Source organism: Podarcis gaigeae (assembly GCF_964106915.1).
Source record: "Podarcis gaigeae genome assembly, chromosome: 5".
Lineage (NCBI taxonomy): Eukaryota > Metazoa > Chordata > Lepidosauria > Squamata > Lacertidae > Podarcis > Podarcis gaigeae.
Genome location: NC_139681.1, coordinates 25,537,153 through 25,553,451, shown reverse-complemented (window position 1 = coordinate 25,553,451; position 16,299 = coordinate 25,537,153). Strand labels below are relative to the sequence as shown.

At 42.2% G+C, this 16,299-nt stretch overlaps 1 protein-coding gene across 6 annotated transcripts in view; it reads right to left on the bottom strand.

The window, feature by feature from the left end:
- GRID1 (glutamate ionotropic receptor delta type subunit 1) overlaps nucleotides 1–16,299 on the bottom strand; it is a 703,469-nt gene that overhangs the window by 391,795 nt on the left and 295,375 nt on the right. For all 6 annotated transcript variants that reach the window (XM_083740291.1, XM_083740292.1, XM_083740295.1 and 3 more), the window contains exon 3: nucleotides 15,145–15,429. In XM_083740291.1, coding sequence (XP_083596417.1) covers nucleotides 15,145–15,429 — 285 coding nt within the window. The remainder of the gene's footprint in view (nucleotides 1–15,144; nucleotides 15,430–16,299) is intronic.

Below are 16,299 nucleotides of genomic sequence, written 5' to 3'. Positions count from 1 at the left end.
GAGACTTGTAGTCCAACAACATCTGGGAACTCCAGATGAAGAACGCTGCTAGAAGATATGAACAAGAGATGGGAAATTCACCATGGATATGTCAATTCCCTTGTTTAATACAATAAACCAGCTTTGAGTTTTCCTTCTACATATTATGGCAAATGACATGGCTATTTCTTTTCTTTTTTTTAAAGCCAAGCAAAAGCTGCCTACCTGAATGTGTTTGTGTATACCATATTAAAAGTTTGCAAATGAAGCAGACTGCGATAGTCTATTCACACCAAGTAGCTGCTCAGCCCGATTCACAACAAGTGTAAATCAACATGAGCATGAAGTCAATGGAGTGACACTGATTTAGAACAGCAAAAGATATGGGCCGTTGACTTCAATGGGACAACCCCGGTATGAAATGCTATGCAGCATAAGTGAGGACATAAAACAGCGGCTCTCTGTATTTCACCTATTATGTTTTTATTACAACTGCATAGGCTAAGTAAATGTATTAAATTTATGTGTGTTTAATCTGTGTAACAGGGAATGAAAGGACAGCTTTTATTTTGATCCTTTTCTGATCACACACCTGAAATCATGGGGTCTTGTTTATCATAAATCTTAAGATTTGCAAAAGGGCATTGTTATGCCTCCAGAATACTTTGCGATGGCTAGGGGAGGCCTGTACTTTCATTTTGTTTACAGTCGTACCTTGGTTTTCTAACAGCCTAGTTCTCAAACGTTTTGGCTCCCAAACACTGCAAACCCGGAAGTGAGTGTTCCAGTTTGCAAACTAATTTTGGAAGCTGAACGTCTGACGGGGCTTCTGTGGCTTCTGATAGGCTGCAGGAGCTTCCTGCAGCCAATCAGAAGCCGCATTTCGGTTTTTGGATGTTTTGGAAGTTGAACGGACTTCCGGAACAGATTCCGTTTGACTTCCAAGGTACGACTATATTATATTTATGTGCCATGTTTCCTCTGAGGTCAAGGTTCCTTTAATTCTCAAAACACCCCTGAGAGGTAAGTTAGGATTGAGAGTCAGGGTTTGGCCTAAATCAAGATCACCCAGTGAGTTTCATAGCTGAGTGGAGAGCTGAATCCTGGTCTCCCAGGTTGTTGTTGTTGTTATACACACCATCTGTTGGCCATCACCAATTAGCACCATACTGGTTCTCAGAAATAACACAGAGGATTGACAAGTGGTTAATCACCCATCTGGTCTATGACTGGGCCTCAGCCTACTTAGCTTCAACAAGGTAGAGATGACATGAACCATCAAACCATACCTGAGTTTGAAGTTACAACATGTGACTGCTACGCCCCCGAAAAGCCAAGTACAGTTCACAATCCTCCTAGGCATTTGGAGTCTCATTTCCCCAAATGGGTACAAAATTACCTAAAACTATTCCTCTAACATGGGACACGGGTGGCGCTGTGGGTAAAACCTCAGCGCCTAGGACTTGCCGATCGCATGGTTGGTGGTTCGAATCCCCGTGGCGGGGTGCGCTCCAGCCGTTCAGTCCCAGCGCCTGCCAACCTAGCAGTTCGAAAGCACGTCAAAGTGCAAGTAGATAAATAGGGACCGCTTACTAGCGGGAAGGTAAATGGTGTTTCCGTGTGCTGCGCTGGCTCACCAGATGCAGCTTGTCACGCTGGCCACATGACCCGGAAGTGTCTTCGGACAGCGCTGGCCCCCGGCCTCTTGTGAGATGGGCGCACAACCCTAGAGTCGGACACGACTGGCCCGTATGGGCAGGGGTACCTTTACCTTTACCTTTATTCCTCTACCCCCAAGTGCTCTCCTACAATAAGGATTTTGTTGTGGGGTTTCAATTCCTTTCCTGTTGTCTCTGTGTGTGGTTTTTCTTTTGTTTTAATTTGAGGGCTCTATTAAAAAGACATTAGTGTCATTTAGACACCAGTTAAAGTGAATGGGGGGAAACAACCCCAACGGAGGGAAAACTTTCATTTAACAATGCAATAATTACTTTATCTTAATACAGCAGTTAAGATAAGGTGCAGCTTACTGTTCAATATGATTTTCTTATTCATACTAACAAGAATAAAGAATAAGGAGGAAATGCATGAGCAAAGTATCAAAAGTGTGTTATATTTGGGGTCACTGAAGATCTTTAGAAATTAACATTTAATTCTTATAGATAAGCTGTATAGACCTACCCTTGCACTTAAAACAATTTCTTATATTTACATTAAATTTGCACAAATTGTTATAAAACTATTTGTAGTTTTTACTCCAGTGTTTGATAGGATTGGCCATGTGGGTTAAACTAAGAAACACAAATATTGATAAAATGTTATTTTCTCTTATAAGAATGTCATATACAGACTCAAGAGACAAGCATGACTGGAAAGTCAAGTCTGTAGGGTAATCCTATCAGGGGAGTTTGAAAAGTTTGTCTGCTGGTTCCCTACCTATTTAAACTTGAAATAATAAAGTTGAGGATTAATGCTTCCTTTCCAGCTCAGTCTTGTTTAGAAAAATGTCTCTGTCAGTGTACATGTTGCTGATATGGTTGCCTTTTTCATGGTTGAAACATCTTTCGAAAGCTTTTGGCACTATGGCTTGATGTCACCTATGTCAAAGCAAAGGTAAGGACTGCTGAAACATGTCCTTTGTGCTACGAAAGAACAGGTGATGAACAAAACTTGGGACAGATTCAGATCTTCAATTACCAAGAAGTCTGGTTCTCTGGAAAGAGCACATAGAAACATCATTTAGCTGCTACCGTGCAGAAAATACTGAGATGGTCCCCGACAGTTTAAGGCTTTGGAAGAAGGAACAAAAGAGGAAATATCAACAGCTCAGCAATTTTGATTTTTGCAGCTAAAAGTTTTCAAACAATTACCATACGCAGCAGAAGTCTGAGCCTCATTGTGATTTAAAAAACTAGAACCTACAGAGCATGTTCTTAAAATCTTTGCTAAGTCTGCTACTTGGTACCCCAGCAGCTCACATAAGGACAGGTTAGCTTAATGCCTTTTGATTTATGTATTTTGTTAGCCGTCTTTATGCATTATTCCAAGTTGCTCCAAATGGAGGATAATGGGCTTCCAGAAATGTTTTATGGAGCAGGCAAAGTCTGGTAGTCAGCACAGTTGGCTGAAACAGTATGAAAACAAAATGTTGAAGCATGGTATACACTTTTGGGACTTGGAAACTGACCAGACTCCAAGATTTATCAGAAATAAGTGAGGAGGTGTTCAGATGAGATATGGATTTGATACAGGAGTCACCATTTTCACCATATATGATTCGGGTTGTCACAGGCTGTGGAATCTTGTTCTCATGATTTAAGTAACTCGAGTCCAACACCCTGCCACTATTTTCATGGGTGTGTCAGGGGGAGATGTTGACTCCAGCCCACTCCAGCCCCTTCCACTCTTTCAGAATGGCATGTGGGGTGGGAGACGAGAGTCACCACTGTGAGCAGGCGGACCTTCTGCTCCTACAAGTAGATGTTTGGAGCCAAACCAGGATTTGGAAGGGTGATTCACCTGTGCTATATACCGTATATACTCGAGTATAAACTGACTTTTTCAGCACATTTTTAATGCTGAAAAAGCCCCCCTCGGCTTATACTCCAGTGAGGGTCCTTCTGGGCTGCTCCTTCCTCCTCCTCCGCCTTTGCTGCTGTCGGTGGAGGAGGAATGAGCAGCCCAAAAGCAGCCCTTTGGGGCTGCTTGTTCTTTTTCTGCCACTGCTGCCACCAGCATCTGCCTCTCAGCAGCACCCTAGGTAGGCAGGGGGACAGGAGAGGCTGGGGGGAGAGAGAAGCCCCCTCTGCCGTGTGCGCATGTGTGCACACACACACTCCAGTCCATCAGGAGGTTTGTGGTGTGGTGAACCAGCTTATACTCAAGTCAGTAAGTTTTCCCAGTTTTTTGTGCTAAAATTAGGTGCCTCGGCTTATATTCGGGTCAGCTTATACTCGAGTATATACGGTAGGTAGTAAAGGATCTGTCCCATTATTTATTGTTTCCCTCCACGTATATCAAAGGAATACATACTTATGCTGACTAATTATCCCAAAGTGTCAATTCAAATTCAATTCAACATTTATCTAAAATGTTTCTGACCCCGCCCCAATCTCTCTCTCTCTGGCAATCAATTTTTGTTGCTTAGTGAGTAGCCGGATTTGAGATGGTTGCATGGAATTTCATCCAACCATGTTAAATGAGTCAGACATTTTAATGCTGTCTGATGGGGTTTTCATATTATTTTGGTTGATTTTATTAAGTGTATCTTTTCATTATGTAATCACTTTGTTTATTATGTAACCAGGCAGAGGGCCTTTTCAGTAGTTGCGCCCACCCTGTGGAACACCCTCCCAGCAGATGTCAAACAGATAAACAGCTATGTGATTTTTAAAAGACATCTGAAGGCAGCTCTGTTCAGGGAAGCTTTTATTGGTTGATGTTGTACAGTGGTACCTCGGGTTACAGATGCTTCGGGTTACGCGTTTGCAGCTTACGGACTGCAGGAAACTCGGAAGTACTGGAAAGGGTTACTTCCGGGTTTCGCCACTCGCGCATGTGCAGAAGCGCCAAATTGCATCACATGTATGCGCAGATGTGGCATTGCAGGTTACGAATGCTGCGGGTGGTGGATGGGCATCTGTCACAGATTACGTCCGCAACCCAAGCTTCCACTGCATTATGTTTTTACTATTTTTGGTTGGGAGCCACCCAGAGTGGCTGGGGCAACCCAGTCAGATAGGCAGCATATAAATTATTTATTATTATTATTATTATTATTATTATTATTATTATTATTATTTAACTGGCCAGTGAAGAACACACAAGTGTGTGTGTGTGATGTTTTAATGGCAAAAGCTTATGTCTCCATGTTACCCTATAGCACTCTTTATGGTTGTTATTACTGTGGTGTTGCCATAGCCATCCTGGTTGTGCTGTACAATAAACCGATGCCTAGCTAAAATAATTTTTTAAACTGGGCCAATCTGAGGACTCAGCCTTAGCTGGCATTCAGCACTTGAAAATAAGCAATCTTTTATAGATTAAGGTTAGTATGCACTCCACCCTACCCAAAATCTCTGACAGGGGACTTAACACAGAGGCATCAGGAACTGTGCTGGGCATCGTGTAAGATTCTTTTAGTTTGCTTGATTTAATCAAGAAACAGAAGTTAATGAAGTGATGGTGGGAAGGCAAGCAGCTGCAGCATTGGGGCTTGAGGTTTAAATATAAATCACATAAGGTTTCCCCAGCAGCACTACTGCAAGGATTCTGGAAGCTCCTGGGCCTATATTTTGTTTGACACACAAGCCAGTAATTCTCTCCCACCATTCCCAACCTCCTCAGATAGGGGTGCCATCTCACCCTTAGGATTGTGGGTGCCCACTGATGCAACGCGGATGTGCGATGTCACACTCACTACGTGCAGGTGTGTGCGTGTGATGTCAAGTGTTCGCGTTGCGGTGGAAATGGTGACTCTTCTTCCTCCTATCTGGAGCCAGTGAGGCACCCTTTTCCATGGGGAGAGGCTTGGACTTGGAGACAGAGAGACTCTTTGGGTGCGGAGGCCCCAGCAAATGCCCTCTGTGTAGATTATAGGTATAAGGAATAAATAAAGGACCAAACATACAAAGGGCACTGAGCTGATGATCGCTGCCTTATAACCAAGCCAAAGTTTGCTTTTCTGCCCCCTTTCAAACACAATTTTTGCTTAATCGTTCCATGAAATGACATGATTACTATTCTACTATAGCTGTTTTTTTCCACCATTTGCCATTTTGTACATTCCCTTTCACCCTCTCACCCCTCCCCAGATGAACCGCAGAGGATGTATAATTTCACCTTTTGTACACTGGCTTGCTGCTGTTATTATTTTTCAGCTCTCGCATATTCAAAATAAGTGCGCTGGATATCCATCTCCACAGAGTTCATTACACTCTTTAAAAGATCAACGTGTATTTTTCAGAATAAACTGAATTATGATCTTACATTTGAAGGCAATTAACATTGTCATTTCCTGGTTCCTGAGTGTTAAGTAAATTGTTCTGTCTAATAACACTGCAGTTCTGAATTTAAACTAACCCAGATAATATCCCTCTTCTCTGAAAGTGTATTTATAGTGCATGCTAATACAGATGATGATGCCTTTGAGATGTGTCCCTCTGCATCAGAATTTTATAAAGGGTTTTATTAATAGGCTTAGGGGATCCAGTGAGGAGCCAGTCAAATCTATGTGTCCGGAGGCTAGTTCTTTAACAATGGAAGCAGCAGTGATGCCACTCCAGTAATGTTAGCGTCAAAAAGGTAGGAGGCAACTGATAGTGTAGGTTACTTCCCACACCAGCATGTTCCATTTCCAATGACAACACTGGCATGGGGCGTTGTCTATTCCTCTCTCATTCTAACATTACAGTGGTACCTTGGGTTACATACGCTTCAGGTTACATATGCTTCAGGCTCCGCTAACCCAAAAATATTGCTTCAGGTTAAGAACTTTGCTTCAGGATGAGAACAGAAATTGTGCTCCAGTGGTGCGGCGGCAGCAGGAGGCCCCCTTAGTTAAAGTGGTGCCTCAGGTTAAGAACAGTTTCAGGTTAAGTACGGACCTCCAGAACAAATTAAGTACTTAACCCGAGGTACCACTGTACTTGAGTGACATGGGCGGAGGGCCAAGGGAAAACATAAACAACAACAATGCCATTCTTGTAATGTGAAAACTGATTCGGTATTGCTGTCAAAATGACTCTACACCAGGGTTTCCCACACTCGGACTACAACTCCCATCATCCTGTGCTGGGCCTGGGGGTAACCCAAGAAATGCAGTCCAGGACCAGTCCAGAATCCGAAGGTTCCGCTAGGAGTCAGTCCGACAGAGCCAAGGCAGGACACGAGGCAGGAAACCAGGCAAGGGCAAGGGCAAGAACAGGATCTCAGGCAGGATCTAGCATACAGCGATGTTGCTCCCACAACCTGGGGTGGTGTCCGATAGCCTTTTATCTTTGTTGGGGTAACGGACAGTCCTGATCCCCCGGCGACTCACCTCCCTGTTTCGCCCGGAGGCGAGCACTCCTCCTGCAAGTACTCAGGTCTCCTTCTCCCAGACCTTAGTCTCTGCAACTCAGGAGACGTTGGTGGGTTAGTAGACCCAGGGGCCGCCTCAGCCTCCCCTGACCAAACCAGTAGTGGAGCAGCTGTAAGTGATTGCCCAGCTGAAGGCAACGAGATAATCCCCGTATCTGGAAGCAGGCCAGGCTCAGGCCTCTGACTTGGTCCAGCTGGTGTTGCAGGGGAACCTGTGCAGACTGGGACTCTTCAGGATCAGGCCCCAGACTTGGTTCAGATGATGCCTGAGGCAAAGGATTCGGTGCAGATTGAGACTCCTCTAGTTCCAAGTCTGAGCCCGAGTCCCAGGCCATCACACATCCCTAGCTAGCAGGACCGGTGGTCAGAGATGATGGGAATGGTAGCCCAAAGACCCAAGTTTGGGAAATTCTGCTGTACACAGTTCTTGTCCCACTCATGAAGTTAGGGTAGTGACCTCCTTTTCCAGGGGAAAAGAGTGGTCTTGTTTTACCTCAGACCCATCCCCTGTGAAGTCGTGGGTGGGCCAACCCAGGAAATACTTACTAGAGAACTGCAAGGCATAGAATCTTAGAATTGTAGAGTTGGAAGGGGCCCTGTGGGTCATCTAGTCCAATGTAATCTTGGGCAAATGTGAAAGCAACCAATAACCAGTGAAGTGCAGTGAGAAAGGGATCTCTTCACTGCTAACAGCAAATAAACATGAACCAGAAGCTCTGTTGGTGTAAAGAAATGTGCTTCCTTGCTGATGCAGTGTGTCTCCCTATATTTTCCCTCACTTGGTCATATTTGGCTCATAGCTGAGCTGCCTCAGGTAGACAGCTCACTGGTCCTGATATCCCCATGTGGACATGGCCTTGGTCCTTTGGGCATCTGAGGTAGAAACTGAATCCACACTTCCTACCACCACTGGCAGCAGATCTCCAGGGTTTCAGTCAGTCCTCCCTGGACTGAACCTGGGACCTTTTGCATGCAAAGAATGGACTCCCCCACTGAGCTACAGTCCCCACTCCCAAATGTGATTTCTTCCTCACATTTCTACTCAGCCCTTCCTTCAAGAAACCAAGACATTGTACATAGTGTCTTCACAACAACCTTCTGTGAGATAACAGGCTGAAAGACATTGAGTGTCCAAAATTCATGTTGTGACTACACATTCAAACTCAGGTCTCTCTGGTTCATGTCTGATATTTTAACAACTATACCACATTTCCTTCAGCAATATTCAGAGCTGAAGGACTGTGCTCTTCAACGAGAGGGAGGAAATTTCTCATATATATGTAGGGAGTTTATAACTCAGTCTTTGCTTGTATGTTTCCAGTCAATCACAAAAAGGTACATACTGGAATCAATTTATCTGTCACATTTTCACTGAGATTTCACCTAATTCAATTACACTTTTAATGTTATGTGAGCATTGCTAAATAAAAATACTAACAGGAATGAGAAAATCCACATTTAAATTAAGTAACCTAATTACGCAGAGTGCTGTTGCGGTTACAAGTAACTGGGAATAAAAACGAAATGCATAATACCATTTGCACAATGGCTTCCGGATCAAATTTGTTCAATTAGAAGTCAGAAGAATTTTTTTAAAAAAGAAAACTGACAGCATAACAAAACTCAACACGGAACGGGGTGTGTGGGGAGAAGGGTTCATTTTCCATTTCCAGACAGCTACAAATGCATTAAAGAAAAAACCAAGGCTTACGGTAAAGCTATGAGAATGTGTCAGAAATAAAGGTTTAAAATCATGTTGTTGCCCTGATTAGTATTCCACCCAAGACCTATATATAAGTGTGAAGGAAGCAAATGAAAGAAGGCTACAGTTAAATGATCTAGGGGAATCCACTGAAACTAACCAAGTGTAGGCTAGGGATGGGGAAGTGATTCAGTTTTCTTTGCATTTTTAGCTTGAACCTACCTAATTTGCACATCCCAGAACAATATGCAAACTGAAACACAGGAGCCCTTCAAAATTCACACAAATTTTGTGATGCAGTTTCCCAACCAAAAAAAAAAAAAGGTGACGATGAATGCATATACAGTCGTACCTCAGAAGTCGAACGCCTTGCCAGTTGAACGTTTTGGCTCCCGAACATCGCAAATTCAGAAGTGATTGTTCCGGTTTGCGAATGTTCTTTTGAACCCGAATGTCTGCCACGGCTTCTGATTGGCTGCAGGAGTTTCCTGCAGCCAATCGGAAGCTGAGCCTTCGTTCCCGAACGTTTTGGAAGTCGAAGAGACTTCCGAAACGGATTCCATTAGACTTCTGAGGTATCACTGTACTAGCAGAAAGTATGCACAAAAATGTTTATACTAGTTTATATATGTCAGGTGCATCCAACTCCCAAGAGAAGAAGAAGAAGAAGAAGAAGAAGAAGAAGAAGAAGAAGAAGAAGAAGAAGAAGAAGAATTAAGAAGAAGAAGAAGAAGAAGAAGAAGAAGAAGAAGAAGAAGAAGAAGAAGAAGAAGGGTAGTAGTAGTAGTAGTAGTAGTAGTTTGGATTTGATATCCCGCTTTATCACTACCCGAAGGAGTCTCAAAGCGGCTAACATTCTCCTTTCCCTTCCTCCCCCACAACAAACACTCTGTGAGGTGAGTGAGACTGAGAGACTTCAGAGAAGTGTGACTAACCCAAGGTCACCCAGCAGCTGCATGTGGAGGAGCGGAGATGCGAACCCAGTTCACCAGATTACGAGTCTACTGCTCTTAACCACTACACCACACTGGTAGAATGCAATCTACTAACAGTATAAAAATACTGTGATCTACCCATGCGGGGGGGGGGGGAGCCAAAGTGGTTGAACTTTTTTAAGGTAGATCGCGATCAGCCTGTTGGACATTCCTGATATATGTGTTATGCTGAGGGAAACTGCTTGCAAACGTGTAGTTAATAGGCAAAGTTGCTAAGAAAAATGTGTACATTAGAAGAAATGTGCAGTAAAATGTTGACAAATTTTCATTTTTAAATATTTTTATGTTGCAAATTATGTGGACATGTGGCAAACTGATGCTTGGAAAACTAGAAAAGTGAGAAAAGCTGGAACAGATTTGTCTTTCTTTATTGTGGACTTAATTGAGTGCCTAGACAGAAGACCACTGGCACTCCTATGTAGCTAACATGCTCTATGCTTTCTAAAAGGAAGAGAGGGTTAGAAAAACAAATGAATATCTGAGGTGTGCTGACATTAAAAAAACCAGCTCCCAGCAAAACATCCTGTACTAGTAGCACAGACATATTGCCTACTTCTGCAGTGTGACATAGGAGATCAATAGCTGATCTTGAGGTGATATAGTAAATATGAGTAATATGATTGTGCATCAAACCTCTGTATTCCACTACCTAGTTTACCATATTCCATCATATATTTCCTATTTTGCACTACACTGAAACTCCTGTGTGAACTTCTGCAAAGTTCCAATATCTCATATTCTAGACAAATAATTAAGGAACTACTGGCAGATGGCAAGATTTTAGTAGTTACTAGGCAACAGAGACCAAGCTCTACAAATCCAGAGAAACAGTCATATTTTAACTTCACATAATACCACAGCATTCCCATTTGCAACACGCTTTTAAAACTCCATTGCCTTTTCTCAAGATTCCACACAGTCTCACCTATCAGTTTTCATCCGGAAGTTTGTTTCCCCGGGTTTTGGAAAGTTTGACCAGAATTGAATTTGCACTGTTGCAGGAAAGCATTTAGAAATGCTGTACTGTATACTAAGGTTGTCCATTCCTGTATCAATGTATCAACTTGAATATTGTACTGTACGAAAACAGTATACCAAGTGATCCAAGTTGCAGTTCAAAGATGGCATAATGCAAGTCAAGCTTTGTCATGTAATATGTCTTCATGCCAGAAGTAGATGTGTATGTGTGTGTGTGTGTGTGTGTGTGTGTGTGTATAAAACCAGACTGCTCCTAAACAAAGCTTGGCATGTATGATGCTTGAAGAATAATTTATTAGAGGAAAATGAATACAATTTGATGACCAATGGGACTGTGTGCTTCCTTGAAATATAATTTTTCCCAATATTTATCTAACTGATCTAACCACATATTAACTCAACACACAGATGTCTTGATGCCCAGAGAGCCTTATCATCCTTCAACCTGCCTAACAGTTTACAAACATCCACAGCACAATCCTATAATATGCATCTACTCATATGTAACTCTCTTACTCCCAGGTTAGCTGGTACAGAACAGAAACCTTACAAAGAAATAGCATGATATCCCTGTTCCTCTCAAACATCTTTAAAATAAAGACATATTTTATACTTTCTATCAACCTTAATTTTTTCTTTCTTCTTGTCTGCCTCTTCCCTTAGCCATTTCTTACTTCACCAATGACTGATTTTTCCTACAGAAATGGGAATTAATTCAATAGAGTGGTTTGGCATGATTATTCTACATAGAAGAATAATCTGCTCTCCAAACATTTCTGTAGCAATCAGTAGGGACTAGGGCCACAATCTTATGCTCATTTCCTAAGAACTCCATGGAATGCAGTTGGATTCATTTCTGAATATAAAGCATTCAAAGGACTGGATTTATATGCCCCACTGAAATAAATGGAACAGAAGTGAATCAGAACTGGAACATGTTCTACTATTTCAGTGAGGCATTCTCATGTCTATTTTTTGCAAAACTGGATCCAGTGCCTAAATTGAAATGGTGGCTTTCATATTTCTTTTCACTTTAAATTGGTATGGGGCCATAATGCCTACAAAACTAGTTTTAATTCACAAACTTGCCATTTAAATGCATCTTTGCATTTCCTAAAAATGGATCCATTTTGGTTTTAAAAGGTTCTCTGCCCCTCCACCCCACTCTTAATTATACTGAAGCTTTGCCACAGAGTACAACAAAAGCATAATGTTGGCAAAATTAGGCACTTTGTTATCTGTGTTTACTATATATAAAACATGTTTCTCTCAGCTCTAAATACTCTCTTCATCTGCTTATTCAATAGTTCCTTCACAATGCGGTAAAATGCAAACACAAAAACATGCAGTTCATTATTTCCAAATGAAGTATTTGTGCAGATTTTTTTAAAAAAATAAAAATGCAGTTTATATTTTTAGCAGAATTTAATGATTATAAGGTTGAGTTTTAACTGTACTGTATTTTAATTGTATGTGAAATGTTCCCCCCGCCCACACTTAAATAAGAATACAAGTATTTTAAATGAAATAAATACACAAAAATAAACCCAAACAATTGTCAGTTGCTTGTCCAAGGTCACCACACCACAAACGAAATTAAAAAATTAAGTAAGGGTGTACGTTAGCTATTTTAGTTAGTGCAAAACAAAAACAAATCATCTTTATCAGAGGGTCTCAGACAGGCTTCCAGGGACAGCAGTAGGGTATCCACTATTGCTGCTACAAACAGACTTCTTTGAGCCCAACCGCAAGCATGTATGTGGCCTTAAGAATATATGTTGTGCCCCTTTCTGTTGTGATTTGTTCACTACACTCCCCAACAACAGCACCCAGGTTTTCTGCAGCGTGCAAAACTTAGAACCCCCTTTTCAGATATGTTTCCAAAGTATCAGTGCTCTAGAAATTAGATGCCATGAGTAATGCAAGACTTGTTGTCATTCAGAAAACAGCAGAAGGTGCCAAAGGGGCTTTTCACACCCAGTTCCTCTTCCTATACCGTAATGCTGGTCCTGAATGGGGTAACTGTGCCCCTGAAGGATCAGGTGCGCAGCCTGGGAGTCATTTTGGATTCACAGCTGTCCATGGAGGCGCAAGTCAATTCTGTGTCCAGGGCAACTGTTTACCAGCTTCATCTGGTATGCAGGCTCAGACCCTATCTGCCCGTGGACTGTCTTGCCAGAGTGGTGCATGCTCTAGTTATCTCTCACTTGGACTACTGCAATGCGCTCTTTGTCGGACTACCTTTGAAGATGACCCAGAAACTGCAACTAATCCAGAATGCGGCAGCTAGGGTGGTGACTGGGAGCAGCCGCCGGGACCACATAACATCAGTCTTGAAAGACCTACATTGGCTCCCAGTACGTTTCTAAGCACAATTCAAAGTGTTGGTGCTGACCTTTAAAGCCCTAAACGGCCTTGGTCCAGTATACCTGAAGGAGCTTCTTCACCCCCATTGTTCTGCACAGACACTGAGGTCCAGTGCCGAGGGCCTTCTGGTGCTTCCCTCGCTGCAAAAAGCCAAGTTACAGGGAACCAGGCAGGGGGCCTTCTTGGTAGTGGCACCCGCCCTGTGGAACGCCCTCCCACCAGATGTCAAAGACAAACTACCAGACTTTTAGAAGACATCTGTTTAGGGAAGCTTTTAATGTTTAACAGACAATTATATTTTAATATTTTGTTGAAAACCGCCCAGAGTGGCTGGGGAAACCCAGCCAGATGGGTGGGGTATAAATAAATTATGATGATGATGATGCATCCTAAATCAGATTAATAAAATGCCTAGTTAAGTGTTGATTGTTAAGAAACATCACCTCTTCATTGGCAGCCATATCTTTTTCTCTCCCAGTTGCTCATTGTAGCAGAAACATCTACAGGGCGACCTTTCTCATTCACTTGACCCCACATTTGCAAATATCACAAGCCCAAGATTGACTATGTCTTCCAAAGCAAAATTATGCCTACTAGAGTATACTTTCAAAACATATGGCCTAAGATGGGTGAGTCAGATATCAGCTTCCAACACCATCTTTCTAAGGGGTGCATCTACCATGGAGAAGAAACTGCAAATAAGGGGCTCAAATCTCCTTATGAGAGCAGGTTCATGATAGTGTGCATGTGGTTTTTATTCCCAGCCCCACTTCACTATTTGCTTTCCACTTTCCAGGCATTGAGTGCTTTGATCCTGATGAGGACATCTGTCTTCTTTCCATGCCTAACTTTCAGAGTGAGCTCTGGGATTCTACCTTTGTCTGGCTTTGACATCTGTTTGACATGTATCTCACACACATCCAGCCCCGTGCCCAGATCTTTTCTAAGCTTGAACTTGCATATGGTAAGGTCCCTTTCACACATGGGCACAGTGAGGTACCTCAAGTAAAAGTGAATGGTGCAACCATGTGGGAGGAGTCAATCATCTGCCTCTTTCTAACCCATCGGTCACAATGATTGGTTGCATCAACCATAAGAGGGAAGCAGTTCCCCTGCTCTGCTTTTGCGGAGCCAGCAAATACGCTAATTTGCCTTACAGACTGCATTCCTGATCTGTATTGGGGGAACTCTGTATCTGCTATTCACATTGAAAGAGAACCTCCCTTTTGTGCTAATGGAAGCTTTTCTTCCAGCATGGAGGAGAGGGGCAGGTTAAAGTCTCATGGGTTCTGATTTGGATTTCTCCCTCTCTGTGCCCACTACTCACTTTTTTAAAGCCACAAGCTAAAATTGCTCATTATTACATGAACACCATCTCATTTAGTTTGGACCTCAGGTCAGAAGTTTCTGCTCTCCAAACACTTCAGCATGGCAGCAGAGATCAAGTCTGAAGTTTCATGCCAGAAATAAATTCTTCATGTGGACTGTACCTATGACACAGAGGAAATGCTAATCCTATCATGTGAGGAATAGGTTGCAATGATATCCAGTCCAGAAAGGAGAAGTAGGGGAAATGCTGTAAAGAAATAAATTACACATGTGGCAATATGGAAAATTAATTTTTAAAGCAAGCAACACAGAGACTTGAAAAGAATCAGATCACAGAGGACTGGTTTAGGAACTCTTGTTGTGTACTGCCTTGCATACAGTATATGAACCCTGCCAATCAGTGTCAACAGTTTATTAATATTTTACTGAAAAATTGTGAGATGAATCAAACTTCAGCTGTCTTGATAAGGTGTTGCTAAGCAACTTGCAGTCTGGCTGAAAATTAGTTTTCACAGCAACCTTTCACTCAAAAGAAAGAAAGCAAGAAACAAGTGTGTCCATTCAACACGTTTTCCCCGTTGGTTACACAAAAAACCCAAAGTACCATACCAAAACATGTCTTTGGTCTATTTTCTTCGGCGGAAAGAGAGGATACAGAACATTCAAAGAAATGGAGACTCAGGGGATGTTTCTGAAATGATTCATTGCACTTACCGTAATCGCTGTCATAGAACACTATAAATTTCTGCCATCGCAATTCGGTGACTAGCTTCAGCATAACATCATTGAGGCGAACAGGTGGCCTGGCTGCTAGCGTGTATTCATCCTCCTCAAGGCTAGGATTTAGGTGGCAAGCTGTCCGTGGGGACCCTCCTGTGTTGCGCTGTACAAAGAGGTGCGGGATGTGCATGGCATCTGTCAAAGACTGTAGGGCGTTGGCAGAAGCACATCCGGTGGAGGTGACTAAGGCTAATATCCCCAGGGTCATCAGGTCACAGGCTGAGGAGAAAAAGAAAAAGGTAGATGAAAATCTAGAAATCTGGGAATATGCGGAGTTGGCGAAAATGACTAATAAGATTAGACATCAAAAAGTAACAGTTCAAAGAGGAGTGGAATAAATTTGTTTTATATATACAGAATAATTGTAGAAGTTTAAGAACTGTAGCAGGATTAACTTAAATCTTGTGATGTGGGTGGAGGGTAAATAAGAATCTGTAGGAGTAGGTGTGGAATGTGTGAAAGCCGAAGGAGGGAAGGAAGGAAGTCTGAGCGCGACAAAGCACAGTGTAAATAAGAAAACACTAAGATGCTGGATGCAAGAGTTTATGTTTAAGTGGACTCTGTTTTTGGAAATTTGACTTATGTTCTTCTTTGAGTTTGCTTTTGAAAACTTAACAAAAAGTATTTTAAAAAAAGAAAGAAAAGAAAATCTAGAAAGCTGTGGCCAAGTCATGTCTACTGAAAAAGTGAACCTGCTGAGGCACAGAGGTTTTTCAGCCAGAATTCACAGGAACTTAGTTCCATCACTTCTCAGGTGGACACCATTGCCATTATAAAAGAACAAGGAAGGCATTCATGGTGAGTTCCGGCATCTTTTTTCTAGAAAAATAGCACTGCATAGAGGGAACATACTGCTTTTCAGAAGTGAAATTAATATTGGCAAATACTAGACATCTGACCATGACCAACTTTGAATGTGATATTTTGAATGCACTATTTAGTTTTTGCATTCTGAATATGTACATTCTGCCTCAAAAGTCGGGTGCTTTAAGTTTGTTTAAATGTTTTGGCAAATATCACAAATGAAATCTGATTTCCTATCAGCTGTCAGTCGACAGCTGCATATAAACTATCAAACGCTGTCAGATA